This window comes from Ornithorhynchus anatinus, chromosome 9 (assembly GCF_004115215.2).
Source record: "Ornithorhynchus anatinus isolate Pmale09 chromosome 9, mOrnAna1.pri.v4, whole genome shotgun sequence".
NCBI lineage: Eukaryota > Metazoa > Chordata > Mammalia > Monotremata > Ornithorhynchidae > Ornithorhynchus > Ornithorhynchus anatinus.
In genome coordinates, this window is record NC_041736.1 from 54,234,394 (window position 1) to 54,261,206 (window position 26,813).

Genomic DNA, 26,813 nt, shown 5'->3' on the forward strand with positions numbered 1-26,813 from the left:
AAGATTTTAAAGTTTTCTCTTTGAAAAGATGGTCATTTACAGTACATACAAAAATACTCTGAAAATACATATGACTTAATTTACAAAACATTGAATTAAACATATTACAAGAGGAATTACATGGTTATGGATTGTTTTATAAACTCTTGTGCATGCTTTCATGAAACAAAACCTCCCACTGAAACACTGAGAAAGAGGTTTGCTTAAAAAAAGCCCACAAAACTGTAAGTTTGGTTGTCAAATGAAGATTACAAAGGCCCTGAGCCACTTAATGGTCTGTAACAATGGTCATTCAAAAAATACCCTTAGGTTTACTATAATGTACTGCTTGTTTCTGCATGCCTACCCAATGAAGAACGGTTTAAGATGTAAAATAAGCCATGGACAGGAACTATCATGCCAGGTAATATTACACTTCAAAAAAGCAGATTTCCAGTTGTTTAGGGTGTCAATGTTTATTGATGCTGGGATGTTAAGTTTTGCTGCTCTGAAAAGCTGCAAAAACAAAGTCAGTTAAAGGATGGCAAGAGAGAGGAGAGACATGGTATTTCTGCTATTCACATACTGGCATTCAGGATCCTGGTTCTAATTTGATCTCTAATAAAAGTCGCATTTCAAGGCCTCCATAGGAGGCAAGTTACGAAGGTGGTATGGTGCTTCGTTCTTGCACTTATCCCTGTACTGATACGATACTGTCTAAATTGAGCACCATTATGGCAGAAATGCACACAAAAATCTTAAATATTCTATGTACTAAACTGAAAAAAAAAAATAGAATATATATAATTTAAATCAACAGAGAATAGAACAGGCAATTTTACGTATATACACAAATTGGGAAAGCAGAAACCAAACATCACATCATAGATCTTAAGTTCACAATGTGGCTTCAATGACTAAAGAAAATATACTGAGATTTAGAAAGTTGCTTACACAGGAAATTTTTTTTGATTTCAGATTTCAGCTTTGACCAATGATTACAACATAGAACTTAGGGAGAAACTGCTGTTTCATGAGTTCAAAATGCTTCCACAACAGAGGAAGCAAGCACTGAAAGTTAAGGCAATAAAATTCAAAAGACTAAAGCCAGATTATTGTAGATGATGAACTGACAGCGGGCGATCATGGGAAAGTTACTCACAGTCAGGGGAGTATCCTGCAGCACCTGAAGGTCAAAATAGACATAAAAACTCAAAAATTGGATCGCAAGTTCCAGAACAATAACTCATATTTTATATAGGACAGATAACTGGGGAGGAGAGGAAGTAGCTACCGGGAGCCACTACACAATTGCATATTCTCTTTCTGTGTGGTGAGGCACTACCTTTACCGGTTAAGGGTCAGTCTGATGGAATTTTTAATGACACGGATGTTATTCGTTGGTACAGGAGATGAAGAATCTGGTAGTTCTTTACTGGGTAGTCTCTAAGGAAAAAGATGAAGCATTTTAAATGAACAGTAATTCAGACAAAACAGATATGGCATCTTTCCCTCAACTCCCTTTTTGGCCCTTAAGAACGATCACTAAAGAATATACTGTTTCTCATTATAGACATTTCATTTAAAGCTATTCAGCGGTAAAGGAGGTGGAAGAAAGGAGTTTCTCCCTCAAAATCTCTCTTTATACTGGCAAGCTAATTTTCCCACTGAGGAGGAACACCATTGTATCCCCCAGGAGCCAGTCAATGTTGCTGGGAACGAGGTGAGCGGGTGACAGAAACAAAAAAAAACAAAACAAAAACTGAGGGGTTGTCAAGAGCAAAACTGACTACGGCCTTTGGAAGGCGAAAAAGGAAACTCTTGTTGATAATTTACATATTTAATTTGTGCCTGCCAATTTCCCCATTAGATTGTAAATTCATCAAGGGCAGGGACCTTATTTAATTTCTATGTTCTCAAGTAACTAGTACAGTGGTCTGCATTTAGCAAGGACTCAATAAATACTGATGATGGAACCATTTTTTTTTTCTTCCCCTACATTTGACTTTTTTGTAGAATGCACTGTAAACTGCCAAGGGGCAAAGCTGGTCTTCAGAGCTAGACACCCTCATTTTTGAAGAGTGTGTGAGGTCTGGGAACAGCTGTGTGGGGATTCTGATGACATCACAGGATTATTTTCATTCAAATAAAGTTCAAGCAAGTCAATTTAACACAAGATAAAGAGAAAGTAAAAAAGTTTGTAATGAAAGCTTTTCACAGGGAAATTTGGTGGTGTTACATTTGCCACTGCAACCAAATAAACCTCAAGCAGATTCTTGCTCTTTGCCTTTGATCTTTTTATTTAAATCATCCTGGCCATCACTTTTTCTTCAATCAGCATCATCAGTGGTATTTACTAAGGGCTTACTACGTGCAGAGCACTGTCCTAAGCACTTGGGAGAATACCACAGATCCCTGACCCCAACGAGCTTAGAGTCTTAAACATATAGAAAGCTACAAACCCTTCATAGCTGAGAACCATTTAATTCTTCCTACTGTTCCTGAACTCCCAATACGGTGAGGAACTTAGTGAGACCATTAACTGGTTTTCTACACTGTGACTCAAGTGTGGTGCCTTCTGTCACCAACACTCTGCTGACACCTGAATACTAAGTGGAAACTTAACACTACTGGCCTGAAAATCAACCACCATTATCAGGTTCTGTCTCAAAATCAAATTACTGAGGAAGACGCTTATAGTCCAAAAAAACATTACTCTAGGAAAGAAATGGGAAAATCCTGGCTATAAATTGTCCAGGCTCATGAATAAGTTTTGAAGACATTACCTGTAATCTTGATGTGTCAATCGTTGGAATTGGCATTGGCTCACTTCCTACCAGGCCTTCGTCCTAAAGACAAACAAGTTTATGCAAATGAGGCTCTGGCATTCATTGTGCAAGAATACTGGTCTAAGCAATTCAGATAAGTATCAAAACAAAAAACTAAGGGACTGTATCGAGTTCAAACTTCAAATAACTGTATTCCAAAATCATTTGAAAATGTGATCCAGAGCCTTTTAAAAAAAGAGTTATTCTGAACCAATCTCGAACCATTAATTCAGTTTATATTTACCATGGATTTTCTCTTCCCATCTTCTGGGGCACAAGACTCTTTGAATACTGAATCAAGACCAATGATCTGCAACAAAAAGCATTAGACCCATTGTTCAGTATTTACCATTCAGTTGCAATAAACACCTTACTATATATTAAGTTAGATGGCTGAAGGTAATATATATAAAAAATATATATATAAATACATATTACACACACACACTACCACCTACTGGTGACAAAAGGGATTAGTCCCTGCCATTCACCCCAACCAGGGTAACCTAGCAGATACTCAAAGTCAAAAGCTCCTAGAAGAATGATTATCTTCTAGCACGGGAAGCAGCATGAAGTAGTGCATTGAGCATGGGCCTGGGAGTCAGAAGGTCCCTGCTCCACCATCTGTCTGCTATGTGACCTTGGGCAAGTCACTTCACTTCGCTGTGCATCAGTTACCTCATCTGTACGATGGGGATTGAGACTGAGAGCCCCATGTGGGACAGGGACTGTGTCCGACCCGATTTGCTTGGATCCACCCCAGTACTTAGTATGATGCCTAGCACATAGTATGCGTTTAACAAATATAATTATTACTAAGGCCAAATCTTACGGTAAAATAATGTCATATTACCCATTTAAAAAGTTGAAAAATTTAGTTAGTATCAGGGTTTAGGAATGTGACCCCTAAGTGGCACTCTTCCAATTTTCTTCCTTCTTAAAGATGATATTCTGTGTAGCTAAAGCTGTGCAAGTTTAAAAGGCCATAAAACCAAAGCTCAGGCTAAAATAACCTGAGCACTGTGATGTTAGAAGCAATAAGTTCCTAAAATCTGAGTTCCTACTATAAAAGTTGTTTTTCATAGACAAAAAGCTACAGTAACGAAAAAAGTGCCCTTACTGCTTCATTATCTTTCAGTCTCTTGGGAGACCCATCCAAGGATGGTGAATGAGGTCTCTTTGGGATGGGATTCTTAGACATCAGATTGGTTGCTCCATTTAGATGCTGTTGTCCTTGGGCAGGGTTATGAGGTGCTATGATCCGAGGAATCACATTTCGCCCTAGTACTGTAGGAATGGTGCAGCCAGAGGGGAGAGGCATGGCTTGTACTGTAGAATCAGTTTCTGGAAGAAACAAGAATTCCTTTAAACTGCAAGAAGTAACAACTCTCTTTACTGAGCATCCCCTGGGTGCTTCTCTCTCTCTCTCTCTCCCATCCCGCATTCCCCAGTCCCCTGGTTCAGATACGTACTTGAACCAATAACTGGAATGGACAGTCCTTGAACTGGAGATGAAGGCAGAACGTCCAATGGTTTCTCTGGAGTGGTGGGCTGGGAAGGTCTATCTGGTTCTAGATCATCTCTGTTAAATTAATTTCGAAACATCTCGTTAAGTGGCTGACATTTAACCCTCATATATCATTCTTCAGCTTTGAAGGCACAAACAACTAATACTGCTTTTGCAGAAACTTCTCTTTACATTTTTCAGTTTAAGCAAGAACTTAAAACTCCTCAAAACTTAGGCACAAATATTAACTACTATATACACACCTTTCCATTTCTGCCGTAGGAGGAGGACTCTCAGGTTTAGAGAGTTTATTTAATGCCACAGGGGAGTTAAAAGGGGTTCCATTATCAGTGTCCCTGGAACTATCCAAGCAATTGCCCTCCAGAGATGATCTTTTCGACTGAAGACCGCTGGCACTTCGATTGATGTCTGGCAGGCTTTGCTGAAAGGGAAAATTTCAATGGTCATATTAAGAATGGGTGCCTAGATGCTACCTACCTCTGTGGGCTGAAGATGACCTGGCATGTAGGGCACAAAACTGGTCTTTTTAGGCCCAGAGCTAGCCTGCCCCACCCTGGTGGTGGTGGTGCCCATGGGGCCATGGGTGCACCACAACGCTTTCGAGCCAGGATCCCTGGCTGTGACACTGGCGCTGGATGACTTTAGCAGCAGTGGCCGCCTCAGGTCCCCTGCTCTGGAACTGTGCACTGCTTCCAAGTCCCCACAGGGTGCCCACCCTCATGGGGGCTCCAGGGCCCTGACTCCCATCTCATCCCCAGGGAACTTCCAAGTTGTCTGAGCCAACTGGAAAGCGGTGAAATGGGCTGACAGTTCCTCCTTACTAAGCTTTAGGATGGAGGAGAGAAGAACCTTTCATGTCTAACTCTGGGATCTGGAGGAGGACCAGCAAAATGACAGTGGAGGAGCTGCACAAATCAGTTCCTTTTCCTTCCTCCTCCTCCTCTCATCTTCCTCTTTTGCTCCGTTCCCTCCACTCTTCCTCTCCCCAAAGCTCCACTCCTTCCCTGGAATGCCAATGAAAGCTGGCACCCTGACCAGAGATGGCCATTAACAGAGGTAAAAAAAAAAAACCCAAGAGCTTCATGCTTGCCTTTTTTTTTTTCTGCAGGATTTCTGCTGGTAGATAATGATGCAGTTGCTTTTTCTTTACATGAGTGGCTTCAATCTTCATTCCTTCCTTAAGCATGTTTATATTATTTGCTTGCCTGTATACTGTAAGAATATATTAAGCAGAAAGTCTGAGACTTACGTTCTGACCTATCCCAACCACATAGCTAACATCCAACGTGTGATGTGAAAATACACTACTGACCTTCTTCTTTGGGGGAGGAGAGCAGAGAGCTGAAAATCAGCAGAGGGGAAGGAAAGAAGAGGGGAAAGAAGGAAGGGCCCATTCAACTTAGGCCCAGAAAGTGGTATATGGGCAAGCCAAGTGTCAACCATCAGTGGTATTTACTGAGGGCTTACTATGTGCAGAGCACTGTAAGCGCCTGGGAAAGTACGACAGAGCTGACAGACACGGTCTCTGCCCACAATCAGTCATCTGGGGACATGATACCTGGCCACTACTGGCAATTCTGCCATCCACATTAGTGTTACTGCTCCACCGCACTCAGACACCTTCTCTAACCACCTTGGGGAACCTCCCTGCTGATAGAGCATGGAGGAAAGTGATCAGCAAGGACCCACTGACAGGCAGTAATTCAGTCTGACACAGGTGTGAAGCAAGCTTCAAATGGAGCCTAATGGAGGTAGTTCTTCTCTCCAGTTTCGAAGGGAGTATTACTAGCTCCACCAGGAGAATGGGGCTCAATGTCTATTTAGCCAAACACTAAAAATAATCCAAAGGACTGAGGGGGGGTTGGGGAATCACAAATGTTTCTCAAACATCAAGTCTTTCCATTTTTGGCTTAGCTAGCCCACAAGTCCTTTATCTTGGCCACTCAGTCACACTGGTTATTGATGACAGCGCATTCTCCTTGGAATACTGGCAATGTTCAAGGGCACTCTATGTCATTTTCCAAGAGATGGCTTTGGCTAGTATACTCTGAGCGCAAAATTCTTCATTCAACTTAGTCACAGATGCCTGACAAACAGCTGCAGTAAAAATTACAAGAATAGTAATGTCAAGGCTGACCCAGTTATATTTAGACTAAAATCTGCATTATGGATTAGTGAGATAATTTCAAGCATTTTTTTTTTTTTAACTTTGCCTATATGGGAAAGGATGGATTGCTTTTTCCAATATTGACTAAAATACTAAACTTAGTTCCTGATTGCACAAACTTTATAAATCATCTTCCAATCACGCAATATAGTAGGAAAATGAGACTCCCCATGATAATATTTTCCAAAGAGCCAGCACTTCTCCAGTTACAAAGCCTGGTTAATATCCCCAAGGATGCTTTATTAAAAGCAACTCAGATCCAAGAACCACTTGCAATGAAAGAAATGCTTCTAAAAAACCCCTGAAGCACTACATGATGCTGATGAAAAGCTTATAGAAAGCTGCACTTCAACATGCAAATCAAATTAAGAAATGTGCCAAATAGTGGGAGAAACCCAGGGCTGCCCAAAAAGCCAAATCAAGGACTTCTAAACATTAGTAAAACAGCTATAGAACTAGAGGGGCGGGAGAGAGACAGAGAGAGGACACAGCATTGGTGAAGTTCACCTGTGAGACGGGAGTGTGGCTGAAAAGCCAACATAGGACTGACAAGTCCAGGCTGCATTGTGCTCACACAAAGATCAATCAGTCATTCAACCGCCATGGATCACGTTTGCACTGCCGGGTACAGATTTCACTTTTGCCTCTCACAGTGATTTATAGGCTTCTATTATAGAGTCTCGCTTTTTTAACTGCTCTGCCCCAAGCTGATCTTTTTGCCAGTTGTTTACCAGATTCTGACTAGGACGCCAGACAGTCAGAGGCAGTGCTTGACTGCATCTTTAAAGGGTTTTCCCTGCCCTCCTAGTTCTTCGCTGCTTTATTTCCGTCACCATTCAACAACTGTTTGGGGATCCAGACTTATCTGCCCCACCCCATGAGTTAGGTGATACTGCTAGGTTGATATTATTCCAGAACTTCGTCATTTGTGATCTCATCCTGATGCTTAAGATTATATATGGCCCATACATGAAAGTGATGACAACACTTAGGATTGACAACACTCTACTTCTACAACCTTCAGTCTGGCCCAAAGCCCGGTACCACACTGCGGCCACACTGTCAGCCTAAAAGGATATGCTGGACTTGATTTGATTTTCTACTTATTATCTTCCACTGCACTGCTAGTGTATTACTTGCATAGCAGGCTATAATACCACTCAGGTTGCCACTTTGTCGATGAAACCTTCAAATGTACGGAGAGGTTCCCTGCTGGAAGCTGCCTCTTCACCTCGGCTTCACTTACTGTCTCTATAAATCACAGAGAACGCAGAGTATCTGTGATTTAGTTTGAAGATGACTCTGCCACTGCATTCTTGAATATGAGTGTGGCTGAAAGAATCTCTCTTGCGCAACTTTTTCTGTTCCCTTGACATTTGAGGAGAGCCCTGCTACGCACCAGAGGTGTTACTAAATGGCACGGCAGCCTCTTCCTCAATAAAACCTCACCTTGGGCTGCCTTTGTTTTCTAGGATTGTTCAACATGGGGAGACAGACATACACAGCTCTTGTTGTTGGATAATGGGAAATTACAACAGAAAATGGAAACATATCCAGACTAAATGGCATTCCTTGTTAAGATAAACAAACACAGAGGAAATCTATCCCTTAAGCACTTACACAAACATTTCTTCAATCAATGGTATTTATTGAGCACTTAACTAAGCACTTGGGAGAATACAGTACAATGGAGTTGGTAGATGCATTCCCTAACCACAAGGAACTTAGAGTCTGGAAGAGGAGACAGACAATAATATAATTTACAGATAGGTACATAAGTGCTATGGAACTAGGGGTGGGGTGAATACTAAATGCCCAAAGGGTGTAGTACAAGTGCAGAGATGACACAGAAAGGAGAAGGAGCTGGGGAAAAAGAGGATTTCATCAAGGAAGGCCTCATATGCCTCAATATATGTCATGCATGTCTCATAATATTGAGATTATGTTCTTGATGAACCCCCCCGCACTTCAGAATGCTAGAAGAAACCTGAAGAAAACTGACATTATGTATGTAGGCTACTGAAAATCCCTATTCAGCTAACAAAGAAAATGGAACTGCATTACTATCTCAGTGTGGTCTAGTGGAAAGAGCATGGGCCAAGGAGTCAGAAGACCTGGGTTCTACCCTGGTTCTGCCACGTGACTGTTGGGTTTTTTTCTGACCTCGAGCAATTCACTTACATTCTCTGTGCCTGTTACCTTATCTGTAAAATGGGGATTAAAAAAGTGAGCCCTATGTGGGACAGGGACTGTGCCAGAACTGATTATCTTCTATCTACCCCAGTGCTTAGTACAGTGCCTGGCACATGTGAGCACTTAAAGGCCATAGAAAAAAACAACCACCTCAGCATTCTGTTACCTAGATAGAGCCTGTCCAGGGATATGTAGGAAACCATATCAAGAAAAATATCTCCAAATATACACTGTTATCAGTGTGGTGATGTTACGGCATCAGGCCAAAACTAGAAGGTCCAAAGAGTTAGAGTTCGGTTAAGCCTTCGATATCCGTAAGTGATTATATCCTTAAATTATTTATGTTAATGCCTGTCTCCCCCTCTAGACTGAAAACTCACTGGGGGCAGGGAACCTTTATATCACCTGAGTTGCACCATATTCTCACAAGCACTAGTACAATGCTCTGCACACAGTAAAGTGCTGAAATAGCATTGATTCAATATGGCTGAGGACAACGCTTACCACACATCAGAGTATCCTACGTACACGACTCGGTATTGATTAGTAAGACAAGAACAAGGTTCCAAAACAAAGGCAGTTGTTCTTCTCAACCCTGCCAGGTGGGAGTGGATGAGACTGGAGGATACAAAGATAGCTGCAATGAGAGCTGAAAATGGAATGACTGGAAACAATATGTAAAGGATGCACCAAAGCACAGCCTTGAAGAATGGAGGCCAACTAAGCAGACAAATCAGTCTGGCATGCCGCAAATCAAGAAAAGTGGTTCTTTCCGAGAGGACTATGAGTCAAAGGGTAAAAATGAGTATACAGTTGGCACACTCATGTCCCAGGAAGGATATGACAAGGCAGAGAAGGGCAACCAAAATGATTAGGGGGATAAAGAAGCTTCCAAATGAGGGTAGATTAAAAAAAAAAGGCTGGAAAGATAAAGGATGAGCTACTTTGTAAGTCAAGTTGATAAGATTACACATGGTGTGGTCAGGGCAAAATGGAATCACCCCTAAATCTCGCAACAGCTAGAAAGCACTTCGTCACCCAATGGGCGGGCGGGCACATGTACACTTGTGCACGCACATACGCATGTACACACACACACACACTCTCTCTCTCTCTCTGTATGTGGGCTGAAAATATCAGGAATTGCAAAGGGGATTTTGATAAATTTATGAAAGAATCACAAACCAAACAGTGGTATTTACTGAGTACCTACCAAGTGACAAGTACTATACAAAGTGCTTGGGAAAGTATAACAGTAGCAAGATACACACTTGCTGCTCTTAAAGAGCTTAGGAGATAATGGTCCATAATGGGGTTTCCAGAAAAAAAGTTGAGACAGAGGAGAATGAGGTTAGACAAGTTAAATGGCTAAACATTACACATTAGGATGGATGTCAAGGAGGGCGACCATTGAACAGTCCCTCCAAATGTTCTATTGTCATGGTGGGACTCATCTACTGGCCTGGATAGATTCATGGTTTCATCTACACATGACATTGATGTTCTTAAATTCTAACACTAAAACACTGCAAATTGCAAACATGTCCATAAACAAGGTATATTGTCTATATGCGTAGTGTGGTTTAAACTTGTCCCATCAGCCTTCCATGTCACACTGGCCTGGTAAGTTGTGTTATCTTCTAATACAAAGTTAATGATGTTTATTCATGGTTTCCCATAAGCAAGTCAATTTTAGTATTTGAAAAATCTTACCTGTATCAGTAAATGACTGTATATCATATGTTAAGTCTATGTTGACACTTTCTGCATTTTCTACTCTTCTAAAAATGATTCCAAGGAACCACATAGACACATAGTCACTCCTAGAAACACAAATTACCAGTTTGTTAAATTGAAAAACAAGGACTACTGATGCTTGATAAGAGTCTATAAGGCTAATGTAATTTTTTTCACTCTGAAGGATAAGGGTGCAGATGGGTTAGATTACATTATCAATCAAGTCTCCTACAATTCTTGTTTAGGAGGAGCATGATGCAATATTGTAAAAGCAATTATAGTAGTTACTGAGATTTTTTTTTTTTTTTTTTTTTTTACTTACTCCTTGTATTGTTCTGTGTTCCCAGGGAATGACTGGGGATTCACATGGGCAAGAGTAATAAATTCATTTCGCTCCAAGTTTCCAACAAGTACCCGTATTTTAGACTCTACAAGGCCAACCCTAAAAAGAAAAAAATGATATGATTTTGTTGGTTTGGTCTCGGAGTTAAGTGTGGCTGGTTGTGGCATATCATAGCAGTTGTACTCTTGAGCAGCTAAGCACAGAGATAGTAGGAATGATCATGTTTGTCCTATTAGAGTAAAAACAAAACACAAGCAACCCCTCCGCCTTCCTCTCCCCGCTGCCCCCCCCCGCCCCCTAACCTCTAAGTACCAAAGTAAAATCCCAAAAAGAAGAATCCTACAGTGAGCTCCCTTTAGGACAGGAAGTGTGTCTGGTCTGACTACCCTATGTTTACTTGAATGCTTAGGACATTTTTGGCACCTAGTTACTACTTCAAATACTATAGTTATTAATCATTCTTTGAAAAATTCTTATACTGTCCCCTCAGAAACCAGGAAGGAAGAAGTTAACAACCCACTTGAACAGGTGCAGAGTGGAAAAGACCTCTCTCTGCACAACCCTGCTTCTTTCCTCCAGTCTCTCTCTTCAGGCTGACATCTCCCCCATCACTAGCAAAAGGGCTACATTACTGCAGACCTGGCTGTCCGCCTGTTGGCCACTAACCGAACAGAACTGCTCTTTGAACGCCAGTCGCTATTTGCTCCGCCTCAAAAGTCCCTCTCTGGGGATACACAGTTGGAAGCAGTCACACAGTAATCCCCCATCTGTGTATGATGGGGGAAACGGAGTCAGAGGGTTTCCGTGCTTTAATTCAGCCTAATTATTCAGCCTGGGAACCCGTGAGAACAAATTGAGCAGACCCTTAGATGACCATTTTCTTTAAATACCTCTAAATATTCAAACTCATCTGGCCCTGACCCCCTTGTCAAAGCATCTAATCTCCAGCACACACACAGCCATGTTTGTACCATGTTACAGAAAAGTAGTCACATTAACTTAGCAACATTCTCTATCCCCTAACCCAAATCTGAACAATGCTGGTGTGGAGTTAACATTTACAGTTAAACCTGTATTACCAATGCACTTAAAAGCTGCTCCTGAATAACTAGGCACAATGGAAGCAGCAAGGCCTAGTCGATAGAGCACAGGCCTGGGAGTCAGGAGGACCTGGGTTCTAATCCCAGTTCTGCTACATGTCTTCTGTGTGACCTTGGGCAAGTCAGTTCACTTCTCTGTGCCTCAGTCACCTCATCTATAAAATGGGAATTAAGACAGTGAGCCCAATGTGGGACAAGGACTGTGTCCAACCCAATTACCCTGTATCTACCCCAGCTCTTAGTACAGTGCCCAGGACATAGTAAGAACTTAATACCACAATTACTATTAATTATTATTAACTAAGTTAAGGCCTCTCCTCCTGTCTCCCTCACTTGCTGGAAAGAAAGGAAGGTTAAAAAAAAAAAGTGAGACTTACCATTCTAAATGATTTTCTTCTGTAGATGCACTGGCAGTGAGCACTATGTAATGCCTGAAAAGAAGTTTAGCAGTTAGAAAAGGCAAATATACATATTGTACCAGAAACAGATTAGGAGCATCTCATCTTGCTCCATCCTATTGGGCCAAACACACACATTTCCTGTAGGTCTTCAATTATGCTTTTTAACAGGATAAAGTTAAAGAAAACTTTATGCAAATTTAATTAAAATTAAGCAGCATTTAGCTTAAGTGGTAGCCAACCTTTTAATTTTATATTTACTATCACATTATTGAAATGTAACAGCTGTCATAAATACCCAAATGAAATTAAGTTTGATATATACCAATTACTATCCAAAAAATTAAACTATTTAAGGAGGGGAAAAAAAACCAAAAAAATCAAAACACGCTTCCCATACATACCTGTACTTTTGAAAAAAATTTGGTGGCTCCAGGAGTTTGGACCAGTCTGATTTTCCTTGAAGAATTTCATCTGTGACTGCAAGACCTACATTGAAAGACAAATGGATCAAAAAAGTCTTATCACATTTAATTTGCACTACTTGATATAAACCAACTCTAGAATAAGTGCAATTCAACACTCTGTTCCTTCCCAAACGTAACACAAAGGCAAATCTGAATATACTGGATCGGTCAATTTATTTGTTGTGCTACAATATCAACATTGTAGCATGATTTGAGTGACTGGCTATAATAAACAACGAACCCTAGAACAGCGGTTCTCAAACTTTAGTAAACCAACGACCCCTTTTTAGTTAAAACTCTTGGCACCCATCTCACTTCCCTCCCCCACCACGCATAAAAAAAAAAATACATTTTGGGCTTTAAAAATCTTTCTGAAAATAAATTTTTTAAAATTACTGTTAGGTATAAGTACATAACTATAATTGGACATTGAACTGTTCTTTATTTTTATTATCAGTAAATTTACAAACCTGTAAAACCTGAACTCCTTTGGGCTCCTCCCAGCAGAAGCCAGAGCTGCTGAGACCGAGGGGCTCCGCTCTGCTGCAGGGGAAGGGAAAGAGCAGCCCGGGAGAAAGAGGTTTCAGCAGCTGCTTCTCATACTTTTCCTGAGTGGCAGGACCAAGCCAAGCATGCATACATCTATGCAGGCACGCTTGTGTGTGTATACACACACATACAGACACACACATACACAGACACGCACACACACCTGAGATTCCTTTCCCAATCCAACCCCCACAGTCTGAAAGTCTCCAGTAGTGACAGCACAGTGGCAGATTTCACGTGAGTGTATACAGACGATAAGATTTATTAAAAAAAAAATTAAAAAACCAAAAAATCAATATTACAATTTTTAAAAAATTGAACATGATCCACAGACCCCTGGGATCCAAAGACCCCAGTTTGAGAAACGCTGCCCTAGAAATTGAGACTTTGAAATAACCATTAGGTCATCTTGCCCAACCTACCCTTCCCTCTTAGAACCTTCCAATTCTCAATTGGCTTGTTTGGAAATGCTTTCCTTTACTCCCTCTACCTCCCTATTAACTATTAAACTGCTGTGGGTGAATCTATGTAGGTTCCTTTATTGAGCCCCCAAATACACATACCTTGTTTGAATTCTTCAACCATTACTGTGCGAGTTGAAGTTGAGACATTGTATGTAGAATTCTGCTGTGGATAGGCGGGAGTGATTATGGGCATGAGATGATATCTATCAGATGGATTTACCTATGGAATCAGGAATGGAAAAGAACAATTACAGTTTATTTACAAGGGTCTCCCCAAATATCATATTTTCCACACACACGAGAGGGTTGAAATGATTTATAAAGTTGCACAACTCAATTTTCTCCCAGGACACAACAATTTGTTAGAAGGATTGAAAAAATTTAATAAGTCTTCTACATACCCTGGGATCCCAGACAGGTAAATTCAAATTGCTATCTTCAGGCTGCTTCAGTAACACTGGGTTTGGCCATTCCCTAGAAACAAGTTAATTATATCCTGAGACAAATATGGGGCAATTATATTCAACTGAAAACTACACTAGGACTAAAGAGCTCCTAAGACAGCAGAAAGAATCTTAACAAAATAAATGAATTGGAAAGCGGGTTTTAAAATGCCCTATATTTGGACAAAATTCAGTCAGCTGTAATGTGAATTATACAAAGGAATACTTACCACTTGGAAAATACTAAGAAGAATTTATGTACCAGAGTAGATGCTGCTGCATTTGGATACAACTGACAAGTTCTTGCAACCAACATCGCCCAAGAGACACCACCAAGAAATCCCAACATGTTGGAATAAATGCCACGTCCTAGAAAGAATTGATGAAAAGGAAAAGTATCTCAATATGACTTTCTTTTAAAGCTAGATTAAGGATTAAAATCATATCCTGGTTGCTGTTTAGTGCATGACAACCGTGAAATCTCTAGGACCTCACTTTCAGAAGATAAAATCTATTTTAATGCCAATAAGAGAGCACCAAAAGAATGTGAACCACCACTGGGGTTTGCCAAAGTGATCTGAAGTCAATGCTCCACCAGTTGCCCACATACCAATTAGTAAAAATCACACTGACTACCTAGAGGAGAAAGTGATGGTTGTTCTTTTTCTCACTAGTTTACTCCCCTGCTCCCATTACATTTGAGCCTCTTTCCAGAGATGATAGTGGCTTCTCAATGCTAAATTTGCTTAGTTTAAACCACTGGAGCTTAAGGTACTTGCACATTTTAAATGAAAAACTTAACTTTGAGTACTAAAAGGGATTTTAAAGTTTCAGAAATGAAGTCATCAGACCAGAAATATAACAGAAGATGTGCCAAGTCAATCAGTGATGTTTACTGAGTGTTTACGGATGCAGAGCACTGTGCTGAGCTTGGGAAAGTGCAATACAGCAGAGTTGGTAGACATGATTCCTGTTCTCAAGGAGCTTACAAATCTAATGCAAGTACTGTGCTGGGATGGATGAAAGAGTTGGGTAGGACATGGCCCGTCTTTCATGGGACTCACAGTGTCACAGATGGTTCCCCCCAACCCCCTTGCCCCACTGAGCCATCCTGCTTCTCAAGGACAGCACTTTCTTCCTCAGCTACTGCTCTCCCTTATCTAAAGTTTGGCTTCCCACAACACTTATCTATTTCCCCTATGTGCAATTTATTTTAATGCCTGTCTCGCCCTCTAGACTGTAAAAGCTCCTTGTGGGCAGGGATGCCTACCTACTCTACAGCAGTGCACTCTCCTAAGCGCTTAGCAGAGAGCTCTGCATACACAAAGCGCTCAATAATTATTAATTGATAGAGGGAAACAGACATTACGATACATTACAGACAGGGGAAGCCCAAGGATATGTACCTAAATGCCATGAGGCAAGTATCAAAGGACTTACGGGATACACACTCATCCAAGGGCATAGGTGATGCTGGAGGGAGAGCAAATAGATGGGGAAAATGAGGGATTGTAGGAAAGGAGAGTGGTGGTCTGTCGGATATGAAGGAGGGAGTACAAAGCGAAAGGTGGACGTGAAAAGGGATCCACAGCAAGAGATGAGAACAAAGTACAGTGAGTAGGACATTAGAGGAGCAATATATGTGGGCTGAGTTGTATTGGGAAAAGAGTGAGGTTAGGGAGGGGAAGAGCCGGTCAAGTGCCTCGAAGTCCATGAAAAGGAATTTTTGTTTGATGCTGAGATGGACGGCTAACCACTGAAGGCTTGTGAGGAAGGGGGAGATGCGCGCAGAGCTTTCCCCCCACCTCCCAGAAAAAAGGATTCAACAGCAGAGTGAAGTATGCACTGGGGGTTGGCGGAGGCAGGAAAAAAGAGAAAAAAGAGGGAGGGAGAGGTCAGCTGAGCACTGGACTAAACACTTGAGAGAGTGCAATACATAGGCATGAGCCCTGCTCTCAAGAAGCTTATAATTTTTTCCATGCTCCCCCTTTCCCCCCATCCATTCTGGAGGGGCTTTCCTGTATGATAAAGTGGAATGAGGTACTGGGGCAGACAGGCAACAGAATTACTCATTTTTGGAAGTTTGTTTCCAAGGCCAAATGAAAACTAAGGCCACAATCAACAACTTGTTTTGAATGCCAAGGCCCAAAGGAACACGATACCAGCTAAGTGGATTCTTCCCCAGATAACTCTTCTGCAATCTAACTGCTGAGCATCAGCCTATTTCAGAACATCAGAAAACTACTTTCAAAAGACTTGGCTGAACAAGGCATTTGGGGGCTGAAAATCTGGACATGAATGGTCAAGTGCAAATACATTTTGAAACCATAGGTACGTACTTTTTGCCCACAGTTTAACTGCTCTGAGAGTGAGCCTAAAAGTTTCTTTATTTGGCACTAAATGCAAAATCTCATCAGTGACTCTGCAACCTGGAAGATAAAGAGAAGACTTCATTGTTTATCAAATGACATCATGTGGCCTGTTCATTACTCAGTTACTGCATAAACTTGCCAGTCTCTCAAAACCTAAATACAGGCATTTGTCTTACAAACAGTAGCTGCATTCCTGCAAACCTCAAATTATCCAGAAATTGTGTTGTGTCAGTTATTTCAATAATAAGGGGCTTGTGAGACGATAGTTCAAAAGCAGTTGATAATTGAGGCAGTAAAGGGCTTCTCTTCTCTTACACAGATGAAATTCAAAAAAGTTGCAGAAAACAGAATTGCCCTTCAAGCTTTAGGTGACTAGACTAAATAGCCACACGTGTCTGAGACAGCTACATAGGGAAAGAACTTGTAAAACTATTGTACTTCACCTGTGCAGACAGCTTTCTGCCACTTACTGGTGATCATTAACACCTTACAGAGAATAAATTAGCACTCCTTAAATCCAACAATTTTTCAACATTTGCAATTGGCTTCCTCAGCTAATACAGAAAACAGGAGCTCTTCAAGATCCTAGATCTGTAGCATTCCTGGCAGGGCCCCATCATTAACTGTCACTGCCACCTTGAGGTAAGCACATTCTCCTATTCTGCCATCCTACTCTATCAAAATCCCATAATGAAAACGAGTTATAGAAGACATGACTTAGATAAAATCTGCCAAGAAAACACTGACTTCCTGTGGGATGCTGATTTGTACTGGAGACTACAGGAGTATCATTTAAAAGGTCCATTCTGAGAGCTTCTTTCATCATGCTTATAAATTACTAGTTTTAAAATACAAGTTTATCTATGAATTCCATTCACTATGCAGATTTAGTTGAACAAAACGACTGAGGACACTAGTTTACTTTTGCAACTGCAGGAATAACTACCAAATATTAAAAACAAAACAAAAAATCAAAAGTGAAAAAACCCAAAACACATATATTTTTGTGTTTGAGAAGCAGCGTGGCTCAGTGGAAAGAGCACGGGCTTTGGAGTCAGGGCTCATGAGTTCGAATCCCAGCTCTGCCACTTGTCGGCTGTGTGACTGTGGGCAAGTCACTTAACTTGTTGGTGCCTCAGTTCCCTCATCTGTAAAATGGGGATTAAGACTGTGAGCCCCACGTGGGACAACCTGATTCCCCTATGTCTACCCCAGCGCTTAGAACAGTGCTCGGCACATAGTAAGCGCTGAACAAATACCAACATTATTATATATTTGGGTCACTGTCCAAACAAATGAATGTAAGGCAATCTGAAGCCAGCCATGTCATCTGTGCTAAAACTTGCACTGCAGGTACAGCATAAATGGCTTCATTTGATTTTTAAAGATATCAATAATAGTTTTGCAGACAAGATTATTCTTATATAGTGAATTTCCCAAATTTTTTCAGAAGCTTACCATTTAAACTTCGAATACATCTTATATCAAGGCTTCTCAGGCGTGAATCATCTCGAAGGTCCAAATTATCTGAAACAGTCTGTATTGCCAATCTAGCAAACACAAGGTCAATCTTGGAAGGACAGAGAGGGGAGAAAAATACTTTAAGCAGTGCAACGGCTGAGTTAGGCAAGATCCATACATAGAGTTCGGCGTTGGGGTGGGAAATAGTTCAGAATTTCCTGGAATAAATGATTATGCATTCCTAGGTACCCTCTTCCAAAGGGAAAGCTAACCTGCATAAATTCCCATTGCTTAACTTTTGGCTCCACTCAGAACAAAGCCAATCATCAAGGAGGAGTAAGAAAAAGGAGGAGGGAGCAAAGTGAACAAGGAAGAAGCTTCATGGCCATTTTAAACTGTAGTTGGGACGAAATGTCCAAAAGAACGAGACTTGGGGAGTTTGGTATCCATCTGCGGATCCTGAGGGAATGACTCAGGGCATGGGTTTGAGTACCTGGAGTTCACAGGCAAAGCTGTGACCAGAATTAAATTCTTAATTAAAAGCAAGTTACAATCCATAACCTTAAGAGTTTGTATGACCAGGGTGAAAGACTACTGCAGGGCAGAGCAAATAATAATAATAATAAAAAGACAGTTTTCTGAGGTCTAGTGACCCATCCTTGAGGTGCAGGCAGGACCCAGATGATTTCTTTACTGTTGAGGGGTGGGTACTCATCTAGTATGGCAGTAGGTTGACAGAATAATGACACTTAAATGCCATCCCTTTCTTGGAAAGGAAAAAACAGAAGGCTTTTTTGACCTCAGGGACATTTCTGGGCATTCAAGCGCTGTTCCAAGCTTTAGAGATATTTTAGGCTGGGTTAGAAAACTTGCAAATTGTCAAGTGGAGACAGTAGGGTTGACTTGGCTAAACTGATTAATATGGTTGCATGGTCCCATTACTGAAGAAACTTATACCTCTTACTCCATCTGAGGCATTGTTTTTCATTTGTAACAACCAAAATTTTGAGGTTAGTAATTCCATTTACAGTATTTTTGAAGCTCTCTTGACTTTCCAAAAAAAAAAAAAAGCCATAGAAAAACCCTCACTTGTAAATATTTTTCTAGTTAATGGTGTTCACCCGAACAAATTGCGACCTTTTATAAAATGCTGACAGAAGTACAAGAAAATCTTCTAAAAGGACAATGGCGAAGAGAATTCAAGTTTTCACACCAAGCAACTAGGAAAATTCTTACCTCAATACCATCAAATTCAAATTTAACAACTGGAACATATGCATCTTCCACTGCCTATTAAAAAAAAAAGGAAGAATCAAACTTATTGCACAGATGTGTTTTACCACCTTACTTTTGAACTTCAATGAGCAAAACATTCCCTTTTTTAATGCCCCACCTCACAAATGATATTTTACAGCACTATAGTATACAGTGCAGGGTACTGTATTAAGCACTTGAGTGATGATTAATTTACAGAACACTGTACTAAGTACTAATACAATAAGACAGAATTAGCAGACATGTTCCCTGCCCATAATGGGATACTACAACACCATCACTGAGTTCAAATTCATAAGCATCTCTTGGTCAAATCAGTACTTACTCTCAAATTCCTAATTCCATCCTGATGTTTAAGCTTTTCAAAAAAGGACTGAAAGAAATCAGATCTTTCCACATGTCTGGGTGCAACACAAAGGGCATCTATATCAGCACCTATAAATCCAAGCACATATTCCTTTAGAGAGAGGTCAAATCCAAAATGTATCAAGGCTAGAAAACTTCCAAGTTCATACCTTTAGTGTGTACTCCGAGTCTGTAAGAACCAAATGTGAATATCTTACCACCAACATTCACCACAACTGAAGGTGGGAGATTCTAAAAAAAAACAAAAACCATCAAGCAGAGTGTTAATTGGATCTAATAATCCTAGAATGATGCACAATAAAAAACTGCTAATAGCAACTATCTTGATTCAACAGACCACCCAAGGTTGAGTTTCTACTATTATACATCACAGTGTAGATTAAGTTTTATCCAAGCAGAAATAAAAGGTGTATATACTTCAATCATAAATACCCACTTTCTCAAGTGGATTTGATCATAAGTCATACTGTCTCCCAATGACACAGAACACTGGATTTACCAATGAATTACTTAACCTTGGGAAAACTGCTTCAACCCATTGTGCCTCATTTTCCCCATTCATTCATTCGTATTTATTGAGCGCTTACTATGTGCAGAGCACTGTACTAAGCGCTTGGAATGTACAATTTGGCAACAGATAGAGACAATCTCTGCCCAACAACAGGCTCACTGTCTAAACAGGGGAGACAGGCAACAAAACAAAACAAGTAGTCTGGTGTAAATATCATCAAGATAAATAGAATCATAGATATATACACATTAATAAGATAAATAGAGTAATAAATATATACAAATATGCACAGTGCTGTGAGGGGGGGAAGAGCAGAGGGCAGGAGAAGGGAAGGAAAGGGAGAGCTCAGTCTGGGAAGGCCTCCTGGAGGAGGTGGGCTCTCAGTAAGGCTTTGAAGAGGGGAAGAGAGTTTGGCGGATGTCAAGAAGGAATGATACTACCTAACCCTGCTTCAGAAGAATGTTAGCTGGATAAAATGCATTCAGTATTTCAAGAATGAGGACTTGGACACAGAAGGGTTAAGCACTTTGCCCACAGTTACACAGAAAGTATCTAGAATCCAGGCTCTTTAGTTACTACGATTTGCCCAGTGATGTGATCTTTGTGTTCACCTTTTTGAAATTGGTGACAAGAGCCATCCACAAGAACAATGAATGGCAAGGCATTTGAACCCTAATATAATATAGTACTAGTTTATTACCTGGCGCTTTATAGCCTGTTAAATTCTGGAAACCCACACCTACTGTGGGCAAATTCTGCATGTGATTCCTTATGGAGAAAGAATTTTCAATGTTGGAGTCCTCAACTGCTTTGCAACTCCCCTGGGGTATTTGCTAATTAAATTAGTCTCCTGCTAGGCAGCCCTTACTCTTAGATAACTGGTTTACTTGATTAACTGGCAGAGGATGACAGACAACAAAATTGTTTCTGCAATATTGTTAGGTTCTCACTCTATCCTGAGTTCCCTTACCAGATTCTGAACACTGCAACAGCAGGGACCTAACTTTATAGTTTACAAATGCCACTTGCAGTTTGGAGGTTTGTGGTGAAGTCTGCAGATGTAATCCCTGTGAATAAGAGACTGATTTTCTACTTTTTAGTGAGACATACACTTGAATCCATGGCATAGAGTATAGCCAACTATTAATAAATTAGACTCTAAATTATCTAGGTCACTTGCTTCTACTTCAACTCCTTTCCTTTTTATTTCACCACTCATTAACATTTCCACTATGAGTTACCTTGGCCAGAAGTGGGTGGAGATAAAAACCTCCAAAAATGTGTTTTGTAAACTGTTAGAAGCACTGGAAATATGGTTAAGTGCAGGATAACCTCTTTTTAACTTATAAAATGAAGTTGGCTTTTTTTTTTTAAACCCACCTCACTATTTTCCACCTACTGTCACATACAATTTAAAGTTAAGTAATCTTTAGCTCACTTAATAGCTTTCAATTTCCAAATGGTATTTACTTGGTGTTTAATGATCCTTACCTTACTTTCACTGAGTTCTGAAATCCATTCTTTTACTAAGTTATTCAATTTTCCAAGAACAACAAGTCTGAAAAGAGAAATACTAGGCTTTAGTTTGGGGAAAAAAATGAATTTTAACTCTTTCAGTATTAGTTATTTTTTTTTGACATACCTATGATTCAATTCCTCTTCATCTTCAAATACCCCAAATGGTTTCATGGCCTCAATTAACTTTTGTGTGTAAATATGATCTATTTCTTTAGGAGCAGCCAAACTAATTGGAGATGTGATTCCATAGTGCTTTGGACGCTGGGTCTCCAGCACAGCACTTCTGCTTGAAGAGGAAAAAGGGAAGATTAAGAAGGGGGATGAAGGATGAGAACCAAGTCTAATAAGTTATGATCAATTATACTAAGGCCTGACACATGCTACACGTTTTTACTGGGCCATGTTTTTACTGGGCTCTGGTTTGGCTAATTTATTCAGTGGTCTCTGAGCATTTCAAAAATCAGATTTAAAGTTAAAATGAAACTGAATATTAATAAACAATCCCCCCCAAAGAAATCATATGAGACCCAAGTGAATAATTTAGCGAACAAGGAATGCCAAAGCGGAACTCAAAATTTAGTACCTCTAAATCAGGTTATCAATATCCAGTTTCTATTAAGCTGCTTATTTCCCCCCGATTTATATTAATCAAAGGTATTTATTGGGCTTACCGTTTGCTGAGTACTGTACTACAAGCACTTGCATAAAACAAAATATATATATATAAAATATATATATCCTTAATCAATGGTATTTTTTGAGTGCTTACTCTGAACAAAGCACTATACTAAGCACTTGGGAGAGTACAACACAACAGAATTAGCAAACATGTTCTCTGCCCACAATGAGCACACAGTCTAGAGGGGGAGATAGACTTTAATATAGTTCATAATAATTTTAGTAAGTGAAAAGGAATTATGCCAAAAGATGGCAAAAAATTGAAGAAACCCCAACCCGTTCTGGGCAACCTGTATTAACATCCAGTCAGAGGTGGGGTGGGGCAGGGAGAGGAGCCCCAGTTTAATTTGTTTAATTTGGACTTCGTTATTGCTTTTAAGAGATAGGTCATTCATGCGACAGCAACAGGGCACCCTAATTAAAGATCCAATTTCAACAGTATTTTAAAAGCTAAATACCAATGTTCTATATTAAGTTGTGGTCAGCACCATTTCATCTGTGGCAAAACGGATCGGGCCAATTACGAGGCAGCAAACACGCTGTACCCAGAGTTCAACTGGGAAGTTCAAGGCCAAGGCAACACATTCTGGCATGGTAGGCAGCCAGGCAGGTGTGGCCCAGACCCTACAGTCCACAGGCTAAATGCATTTTAGAACTATTTTGAACCAATAAGGTTCACAATCAACTGAACAGATTACCAGCTCCAGGGAGAAGTTACAGAATGCTTATTGAAGACCCCAGAAGCATTTGAGAAAGACTAAAATGCCTCCATTTTTCTCTCAAATCATTTTTGGGTCTCACACTTGCTTTAGGACAGTATTTCTCAAAAAGTAGTTCTTGGGAGATTTCCAAGTGGTCTACATAGCCATTCAAGTGCAGCACCCAGACTTTTGCCTCAATTCACCACTTGCACTCTTGCGGGGAGAGTGGGGGCACATCTTAGCATTACTACTACTTTTCCATTGGGTCCAGTGTCATCTGCACCCATTCTAAAATTCACACCCTGTAGGAAAAAGACCCTCCCCCACTCAGGTGGTTCTTGGGCTAAAAATTTTGAGAACTACTGCACTAGAAGGCTCAATTTCTGCTGTTTACATTTCAGTGGATGAGTCCTAATAGAAGAATATCCAAACATAATTCAGCAACTCTAAAGTGAACACATGAATGTATACAGCCTCAACTTTGAGCTTCTATACTTGCACTGCAATTAATGGTATTTACTGAGTGTTTACTGTGTGCAGAACACTGTTCTAAGTGCTTTAGTTTCTATTGGGAGACTTTATTTGAACATGACCATGTACATTATCCTGTTCTCCAAACTTCACTTGCCAGAATTTGATTAATTTAATCAAGAAATCACAATATAACCCAGGAAATCATCAGCCCAGATAATCTGTTACCTTAAATAATTTCTAATATAGTTGCTTGGTTTCCTTACCAAAATGAGCCCCATAAATCACAGACCTTGGCAAGCACAAACTGCAACTGAGAAGACATGTGGCCTAGTGGATAGAGCATGGGCCTGGAAGTCAGAAGGACCTGGGTTCTAATCCCAGCTCTGCCACCTGTCAGCTGTGTGACCTTGGGCAAGTCACAATTTCTCTGGGCCTCAGTTAAGGGCCTCTGTAAAATGGAGATTAATAATGTGACTCTCATGTGGGACATGGACTGTGGCCAACCAGATTAGTTTGTAGCCACCCCAGCACTTAATACGGTGCCTGACATAGTAAGCACTGACCAAATTTCATTAAAAAACCCACTAAATGCTGGAGGTGTGGGCTAGAACTGGCCTCTTGGTTTTTCCAAAGCAAGAGCTGCCTGCCTGTGGAAAAAGTCAACTGCCCTTGCTAGCCTCTACACTACCCAACAGCTGTTTTTCTCCAGTTGAGGAAGATGACTGCCAAGAAGTACCAAAATTCCATTTTGCACCCTAACTGGGCCAGTGGCTCTTGCTGAAAGTTACAAAATCACAAGGCTGCACAGCTCGACAGGAGAGAGAAGAGTTCGATTAAAATCCCGACTGGCCTAGGAACTGAATTCAGCCAAACAGCTGTTCTGTTCTTACACAACTGAATTTAGGTCCTTCTCCTGTGCCTTTCCAGCCCAGGTCAACATCCTCCCACCCCCACTCCTTTTGGCCTCCACCCATTTCTACCTCTCCTCACTCCCACTTAGGGCCAATACTTTCCCCTCAAAAATTTGGTGAGAAAAAAGTAGGTCAGTACTTATCCCTTCTGGGCTACCCCTAACCCACTCACATATTTGATTATCCCCATCTTTGGTCTGTTGGACTATCTCTAGAGCTTCAACTCTACTTACAATAATATCAAAGGTCCTCAACTACAAAACTGGACCTGACACCACATAACAGATGAATGGCAGAGACTCAGGTAGCAACATTCATTCTAAAATGGGCAACAGTGCAAGCCACAGCAGGACAAAGTGAATTCATACAATATACTTTTCACTCCACTGAAATTCTAATAACTTAATTTGCATTTAACAGATTACTTATAACTTCATGTCATAAAGCCAAGGAATAAGCAAACCATTAAGAGTTCCCTGGTGGAAAGCAACAATAAAAAAAAAAGGGAACATAAAGCAAAAGTGTCAAGGAATCACTAAATACATATGCCTTAAGGATCTCGTAAAATGCTATTACTGGACAGAGGAAGTTATCCACTAGACTGTAAGCTCCTGAGGGCAGGGATCATGTCTATCAACTCTATTACAATAATTGTGGTAGATGGAAGGCACTTACTATGTGCCAAACACTGTACTAGAGCACAGTTCTGATGCAGCCCAGTCCCACACAGGGCTCACGGTGCAAGCACTTAGTACATAATAAGCATGCCATAAATACTGACTGATGCAGATGCAAGTCACTATTCTTGCCTACCTCTTACAAGCATTTTTAACCAGGACATCCCTGTGGGCAGGAAACACGTCAACCAACTCTGTTAGTCTGTACTTTCCCATGCGCTTACTACAGTGCTCTGCATCCAGTAAGCACTCAAATTAGTTTGATTGCTATCCCTCTCTCCTTTACTTTTTTTTTTTTTTTTTTTTTTTAAAGAGGGCTAATAATCACCCTCTTGGACTCGTTCAGATTTCACCAGGGCCTGATGTTTTAGCTGGGGAAGGAGCAACTGCAAAGATTAAGGAGGGAGAAAAGTGTGAGAGGGTGGGTGTCTATAGTGAGTGCCTATAGTGTGTGTGAGACTTAGAGAAAGTCACTTAACTTCTCGTGCCTCAGTAACCTCATCTGCAAAATGGGGATTGTAATAAAGTTGGTATTTGTTAAGCACTTATTATGTGCAGAGCACTGTTCTAAGCACTGGGGTAGATAAAGGGTAATCAGGTCGTCCCATGTGAGGCTCACAGTTAATCCCCATTTTGCAGATGAGGTAACTGCGGCTCAGAGAAGTTAAGTGACTTGCCCACTGTCACACAGCTGACAAGTGGCAGAGCCAGGACTGTGAACCCCACGTGGGACACCCTCATTACCTTCTATCTACCCCAGCGCTTGGCACATACTAAGAGCTTAACAAATACCACCATTATGATACGTGTGCATTGAGGGGCAGCCCACAACAGGAGGAAAGGAACCCTCGTCGCTTCGGGAAGCAGCGTGGCTCAGTGGAAAGAGCCTGGGCTTCTGAGTCAGAAGTCATGGGTTCGACTCCCGGCTCTGCCACTTGTCAGCCGTGTGACTGTGGGCAAGTCACTTCTCTGGGCCTCAGTTACCTCACCTGTAAAATGGGGATTAACTGCGAGCCTCACGTGGGTTAACCTGATGACCCTGTATCTCCTCCAGAACAGTGCTCTGCACATAGTAAGCGCTTAACAAATACCAACATTATTCGGGGACGGGGGTGAAGGGCGGCTAAAGAAGAGAAGGGGGAGGCAGAAGGGAGCGGGAGGCGAACGGTGGCTGGGGGAAGCGATGTGGCGAGCTGGTCCTGAGGCCGGGCCGGCGATCAGCTGGAAGCCGCCGCACGTTTCGGCGCCCACATGGCGGGGCCCGGGGGGAAGCCCGGGCCGCCGGGGAGGAAAAGGCGCCCGGGAGGCCCGACAGCAGTGGCGGGCCAGGCATCAAGGAGGGAGGAAGGGAGGGAGTGAGTGAGGGGAGCGGGGAGGCCTTAGAGGCCCAGGCACCTCTCCGAGCCGGCACCTACGTTGACATTTCTTTCATCGCTTCCGCCGCCGAAGCCTCCTCCGGCAACCGCTTCCCTACTACTTCACCACCACCGTCCTCCTCCCTCTCCCGTCAGCCCGTCCTTCCTTTCGTTCGTTCGTTCAATCTCTCTCTCTCTCTCTCTCTCTCGCTCGCTCACCGCGGCCGAAACATCCAACCGAATCCCGCGGGCCGGTCCCGGCCGGGCCCTATTTATGACAATACTGTCCGGCGCGGGCGGGCGGCCGCCAACATGGCG

The 26,813-nt window shown here is 41.4% G+C and overlaps 1 protein-coding gene across 7 annotated transcripts; it reads right to left on the reverse strand.

Annotated features, from left to right (window-relative positions):
* PAPOLG (poly(A) polymerase gamma) lies at positions 1–26,813 on the reverse strand. Of its 7 annotated transcripts, none has more exons than XM_039913044.1 (24): positions 26,556–26,793; positions 21,824–21,982; positions 21,673–21,739; positions 19,820–19,901; positions 19,630–19,739; positions 19,266–19,319; positions 18,027–18,138; positions 16,536–16,625; positions 14,427–14,565; positions 14,155–14,227; positions 13,853–13,973; positions 12,678–12,762; positions 12,253–12,306; positions 10,755–10,874; positions 10,409–10,518; positions 5,426–5,547; positions 4,578–4,756; positions 4,280–4,389; positions 3,928–4,151; positions 3,052–3,117; positions 2,766–2,828; positions 1,331–1,425; positions 1,142–1,165; positions 1–495 (listed from the first exon to the last, which is right to left on the reverse strand). In XM_039913044.1, the coding sequence occupies exons 1-23, from the start codon at positions 26,570–26,572 to the stop codon at positions 1,144–1,146; spliced, it is 2,274 nt and encodes a 757-aa protein (XP_039768978.1). In that variant the 5' UTR covers positions 26,573–26,793; the 3' UTR covers positions 1–495; positions 1,142–1,143. The 7 variants fall into 7 exon arrangements, 5 of the variants coding, with proteins under 5 accessions (XP_039768978.1, XP_039768980.1, XP_028927716.1 ...); XM_039913046.1 differs by having other exon boundaries at positions 1,325–1,425; XM_029071883.2 differs by having other exon boundaries at positions 1–1,165; positions 26,715–26,813.